Source organism: Populus trichocarpa, chromosome 11 (genome assembly GCF_000002775.5).
Source record: "Populus trichocarpa isolate Nisqually-1 chromosome 11, P.trichocarpa_v4.1, whole genome shotgun sequence".
NCBI lineage: Eukaryota > Viridiplantae > Streptophyta > Magnoliopsida > Malpighiales > Salicaceae > Populus > Populus trichocarpa.
This window is the reverse complement of record NC_037295.2, coordinates 9,199,777-9,206,388: the sequence shown is the minus strand read 5'-3', so window position 1 is coordinate 9,206,388 and position 6,612 is coordinate 9,199,777. Positions and strand designations below refer to the sequence as shown.

The following is a 6,612-nucleotide window of genomic DNA, read 5'->3' as shown; positions in this document are numbered from 1 at the left end:
ATTTAATTAATCATCCTATTTTAATTTCTGATTAATGTTTTTATGTGTATGACTCATTAGGTTTCTTAATAAGTTGGCTCAAATATAAATCATAATTTTAAATAAAATAGGATTTAATAAATAAAATAAAATAATTTACTATTAATTTAACAATTGATTGATTTATATTTGAAGATTAAATACAATATCTAATAACCTGTCATGACTTTCTAAATATTAAAAAATTTATAAATAATTTGACTTAACTTTTAAGTGATCAATTTTTGAGTAATTAGTATCATTTCATCAAGAATGTTATGATTTGGATATTATAGCATGAAATATATCTGTTTTGTTAAATCATTTTTAGTCTCAACCATAGTTATTAAACCCGGCCCGGGTATTGACCCGGCTAAGAGACTGGGTTCCGGGTTTCATGGGTCAACCCGGAAAAATTAAAAAAAAAATTTAAATTTAATATTTCATATAAAAAAATTAAAAAAAAATATCCATGTTATAAATAATAATATGTAAAATAATATTTTAAAAAAATTATCTCATATTAAAAAAATATTATATTATATTTTTAAATTAAAGTATTTAATTTAAAAAAAACATATTATGACTTAGACTAATAAGCACAGGAGCAAATATAACCACAGGAGCAAATATAAAGCTAGCTAGGTCACATCAAGGGTGAGGAAGGAATACACCGTATGCATCATGTCGTTTGTTTTGTGCGGGCTCTTAATCTCATCACCGTCTTCTCATAAAGTTTATCTACCCTCTCTGGCTTCATTACAAGCAACCAAACACCACACAAACCCAGAAATTAAAAACAGTCTGCTACCTGTTGCCTCTCTCTCTCTCCTGAAACTGTGAGTTTGGTCTCTTTTAACCTTTAATTTCCTTCAAGTTACAGTCATCAATCTTCACTCCCTAACTCGATCAATGGGTGCTCATCGGTCTTCTTGAAACTCCCCAACTGTCGCAGCTTTCAATTGGGGGAGCCTCGAGCATCCAGTATATGACATTAAGGACTATTCCTTCATGGAGTAGTCCACTCATAGAACAAGCATGTAAGCGAAGCAAGAAAAGGCTTTTCATTTTTTAGATCTCTCATCTGGTCAACAGTACACATTCTTTTATTCAACAAATACATCACATGCCTGGAACGAGTTCAAGGAGGAGGGCAGTCAGGGAGCACATGAAGGAGCTGCACTTTTCAGATCTCTCACCGGGTCTTGTCCGGGTTTGCCCGGGTCTTCCGGGTCATGGGTCGACCTACCGGGTCGACCGGGTTTTGCCGGGTTATTGTCCTGGCCAGTTTTTTATTAAACCCGAACCGGTCCAACCACCAGGTCGACCCGTCAGGCCGGGCCGGGTTTAATAACTATGTTCTCAATAGTCTTTAATTATTTAAATAAAATTTAAAATTCTTTTTTAACTTCATTCTATATTAGTTAAGTATTAATATTATTCAAGAAGAAATGAAATATTATTTTTATTTCAATTACTCAAATTATTATAACTGTCTAGTTAAAAATAAAATTATTACATTCATGATATTTAAGATAAAACGTCATCAATATTTTATTATTATTTTAAGCACTAGCACATTTCCTTCATCTCTCCACGTCGTGAACCACCCAGCGCAGTCGACCCTCCACCATTTCTCCTGTGGTCAACACAAAAGTCCAGTCGAAGTTTCAACCTCCATTCAGACCCATTTACCCATAGTCCCTGCAACACCCAAAAGCTCACACAAAATCATCATTCTCATATTTGAAAGCCCCTCCACTGTCCAGTATTTCTCTCACGGCCAACGGTAGCGGCATTGCCCTTACACGCCGGCGACGGCAGCTTCCACAACTCAGTCACTCTCTTTCTCCTCCACCCATAACAGCTAGCAGCGCCGTTCAACCCATCCACGACTCCAACTCCACCCAAACACCTCTCTAAAACAGCCACAAATGAAGAGTTTATTTTCCCGCTATCTCACACCTTCATTTGAGGAGTTGAACAGTGCTCGCTATATGTAGCGAGTACTGTTCACGAAACTAGAATAGCTAGCTAAGTGTAGAGCAACAAATGAAGAGTTTATTTTCCCGCTATCTCACACCTTAATCGCCTTTTGTTCCTTTAATTTTATTTTTCTTAAGCCGATGTGTTATGTTGCAATGTTCGGGAGTTAGTCAAAACTATTCTGTCATTAGCTATTTTTAATCTAAATATTGTTATATGAATGTAAGGAGTTAATGATAAGTACCAATTAAAACAATAATAAAAAAAGAGTTATTTGGCACCCTACTTGATCCCTTATAATAGGCCCTTAATAGTTGGAACTTCACCAACCACTAAATAATAAACAAAGGCCTTCCTTGTATAACCCTCCTATAATCGCTCCGAACCTCTTCTCTTCCTCTGGAAATGGGGAAACCACCACCAAATTTAGCTCAAGGCTCAATCAATGCCGTCAAATCTAAAGACTACCCACAAAAAGCTAAGGGAGGGCCATTCATTGCCTTCCTTTTCTCTATTTTTATCTATATATATATATATATCTCTATTTTCTATATTTTCAATCTCTCCCCTTCAACAACCCTAAGTTTTGGTTCTTCATTTCCAACACTCTCGTCCTAATCATTGCTGCGTGTGGATTATGGTTCATTCTCTTCCTCGTCAAAAGGCATTAATAAACATGATATTTATGAAGAGCACGTGGTAATGAGGAGGCAAAGAAGTGTTCCAACATCCCCCTCATCAGCATACTCGGAATTTATCAAGACAGTACGCTTGAATGAAGAAACGATAAATAAAGAGAGTCGAGAAAAGACACGAGCTGCCCACCAAAGAAAATTGCCAGTTGTTCATGAAAGTGTTGAACATGAAAGTCCTTCCTCCGTTAATTCCCAGGAGAGAAAGAGGCTAGAAACTAGTGCCGTAAGAAGTGGTGAAGCTATTCGTCACAAGAAGAAGGCTGTTGTACCAAAAGCTTTACAACGTAGCAAGTCGGAGATTGTTAAGCGGGTGGTGATTGATGAGAGTAAGAACATTATACGTAGAATAGAAACTGAAAACTATGAGCCACCAGACTCTGTTGAAGAAAAAAATGAGTACGCAAATATGTCCAATGAAGATTTAAATAGAAGAGTTGAGGAGTTCATTCAGAGGTTCAATAAGCAAGTTCGGCTTCAAGGAGAAGTTTATTCAAGAAAATAGGGATCGAGATAATAAAAGATCACCCTTTTGCTGTCTTCGTGCTTATGTCCGTGTCTGTGTCTTGCCTTCCACTTGGCTACTATATATTTTACTTAGTTTTTCTTAGTGTGCAACTGCTTTAGACTTTTTCCATGCTGCAGTATTCTTGCCTTTGTATAGGAACTTGTTTTCCTTGTGTGGTTATGTTCCTTTTGCACTAATAATTTAATTTATGTTCATTGTTTCAAAATTAATTAATTTATGTTCGTTACTAGTTTTCAGCTTCTGACAATTTGATTGCTAACAATTCAGAGTTTAAGACACACGTACCCTAATGAATCTTACTTCCAAGATTTATCTTAGGAAAACGAATTACAAATGAAGTACTTATAAATTATGTGACAATCGATAATTAAGTCATAAATTATGAATCACATAAATGAAAAATAAATGGTCTATCATTAAATAAATAAATAAATAAATAAATAACTAACTAACTGCTCTTGAGTTTATATAAGAATTTTGGATGAAAAGTGTTTTGTGTGCCATCACTATAAGATTTAACAGTTTTACCGACGGAATTTTTCCATCGGCGTAAAACACATATTCCGTCGATAATTAATTTACCGACGGAATCACCAACGGAAATGGTCCGTCGGTGAATCTTTCGTCGGTAAGTTTTTGTCCGTCGGTAAATCTGTTGGTAATAAAAAAATAAATTTATCCGCTTTATTTTGTCGGTATATCCCTCGGTAATAATATTTTTTTATTATCAACGGATTTACCGACAGAATTACCGATGGAATTTCCATCGGTAATTCCGTCGGTAATTATTTAAAAACATTTTTAAAAAAATTCATTTTATAAAATTATAAAATAATTAAATTAACATAAATTAACACTGTATAATATATACTCAAAATGCTTGGAAAAAAGAATAAGAAAATCAACTCAAACAAATTTGCAACAAAAAAATAAAACAAAAAAATAAATTCAACTAAAAAAATTCATATGAAAAAAATGAAGTTGCAATTGCTAAAAATTTAAAAATCCTATAAATAAATCTACTAAAAATTGATCTTATATGAAAAAAAAATCTCACAACAACATTTATACAATTATTAAGAATAAAAACAATTAAAAATAAAATAAAAAACAAATATAGTGAAAAAAATCATGAAAAAAGAAGAAAAAAGAAAAATTTTACCTTAATGTAATTGCAAGTGAAGCTACGGAGAGAAAAAAAATTTCGTTAAGCATATTAATTAAAAAAAACACTAAGAGGATAAAAGAAGAAAGAATAAGAAGACATACCCAAGCATGGAGGAAAAGAGAAGGAGATGAGGAGAGAAAAGAAGAGAAAGAAATAGATAAGAAATGATGTTTTTTACATATAGTGAAGAAGAAGAAGAAGAAGAAGAACAACAAGAAGAAGAAGAATAATAAGAAATGGGTCTGTCTCTTGTGAAATAAGGGGATTCAGGCTTTTTATTGGGGCGCGTTACCGACGGATTTACCGACGGATAATTGAATATTAATATTTTTTAATTATTCCGTCGGTAATTCCATCGGTAATATTTAATTGAAGTTTTCAATTTCGTAAAAAGTTTACAGAAACCGCCAAAAAATTACCGATGATTTTTCAATCCGTCAGTGATTCCGTCTGTAATATTTAAATGAAAATTTTAAATTAATTGAATTTTTTCAGAAAACTGCCAAATAACACCGACGACTTTTCAATCCGTCGGTGATTTTGTCCGTAAAGAACAACAATTAATAGTGCAATTGGAAAGTGAACAGTTCTGGAGCTCTATGGAAAATACCGACGGACAATTCCGTCGGTGATTCCTTTTGTAATTGACATGATGAATAGAGTTCACATTTTTACCAACAAATTTACCGACGGAATTACCGACGGAATAAATTCTGTTGGTAATTCCGTTGGTAAAAATGACACGTCATTATTTTTTTTGCTTTGTTTTAATTTTTTTTCCCACGGTATATACCGAGGGAATATTTCCGTCGGTAAAATCCCTCGGAAATTTACCGACGGAAATATTCCCTCGGTATTTCCGTTTGTATTTATCAATTTTCTGGTAGTGCATTCTTCTTCACCTAATACATATGGGTATACGTGTATAATATGATTAACAAATCTTATGGGATAGGTATAATAGTTAATGAAAGCTTATTTATTTTTCAATCTCCTGAGTTTGAACCTTACGAACACTACTTTGAAAAATAATTCCCCAAGATGTATCAGAATAATGCGGGTTTGCAACTTTAAAATTGTTCATAAATGATTTTTAATTCCAATTGACATGTAAGTTAATATGTAAATACTGTTAGTTTAATATGCTCTATAGTCAATTGGTTGATTACACGTGGTATTATTATATTCATGTAAATATATATTTATTATTAATAAAAGCTTAATTTATCTTTAATATTCATATAATATTAGATTAATGAATCTAGAGTAAAGATAAAGTTCATGAGAAAAAAAATACCTTGCAAAGAAAATTATAAAGTTGTTATAATTATTAGATTTCTATTGCATCAAAGTATTGTTCCTAAAATGTTCCTGGTCAATGCTCTCTTAAATACTAAACATTTATTATAGCCGTAAAGACTAATATATATTATGTTATTTATTTTATGAAAAAAAACAACTATTCTCGTAAGATAAGGTATAATGGATACCTAGAACTAATATATAGGTGCTTGTCATAATACATGTACACTGAACTGACCTGCATGAGAATTTCATATGGAGAAATCACCTATGTCTATGGAAAGGCTCACATGACAATTGTGTAAGTGATCCTTAAACTTGAGATCATGGTTGTCAAAATCGCAAGTTGACTTGTAAAATCATACGATTTTACGAGTCAACATGTATATAACGTGTAAAATCGGGTTAAAAACTCAAAATTGGTCAAACTTGCTCAAAATCAGTCAAACTTGCTTAAAATTGGTCAAACTCGTTAAAATCAGTAAAACCAGACCGATTTCATGAGTTTGACAAAAGTTAAAAAATTTGCTGACTCCAAGTCCATGAGTCTTTGTCCCTGAGTCCCCCGACACTCCACTCTCAGTCTTCCTTTTTCCCTTTGCTGAAATCTCAAATTCTCAACCCTACCAGACTAATACCAGTCGCCGTTAAAAACTAAGAGATTGTGAAAAAGAGATGGAGTTGAAGAGGAGAGCAATAACTCCCATTGTTTAAGATTTAGACACATTATCTTGGCCTTCTCGCTTCCGATCAACTGAAAAGGAATGTCATGTGATTTTCTCTTCTATTTTTGACTACCAGTGTCTGCAACCACAGTAGAGATCGTAGATCTATATGTTCCTGTTTAATCATAACAAATAATTGCATCGAAGCTAGACTTTTCTAATATTAGGTTTTAATTCTCTAAGAGTGACACT

General features: G+C 33.0%; 1 protein-coding gene across 1 annotated transcript; it reads left to right on the top strand.

The window, feature by feature from the left end:
* The first annotated feature begins 2,548 nt into the window (after positions 1–2,548).
* LOC7495306 (uncharacterized) lies at positions 2,549–3,434 on the top strand. Its single transcript, XM_002316678.3, has one exon. It carries the CDS (start codon positions 2,707–2,709, stop codon positions 3,199–3,201), a length of 495 nt encoding a protein of 164 aa, XP_002316714.1. The 5' UTR covers positions 2,549–2,706; the 3' UTR covers positions 3,202–3,434.
* The last annotated feature ends 3,178 nt before the right edge of the window (positions 3,435–6,612 follow it).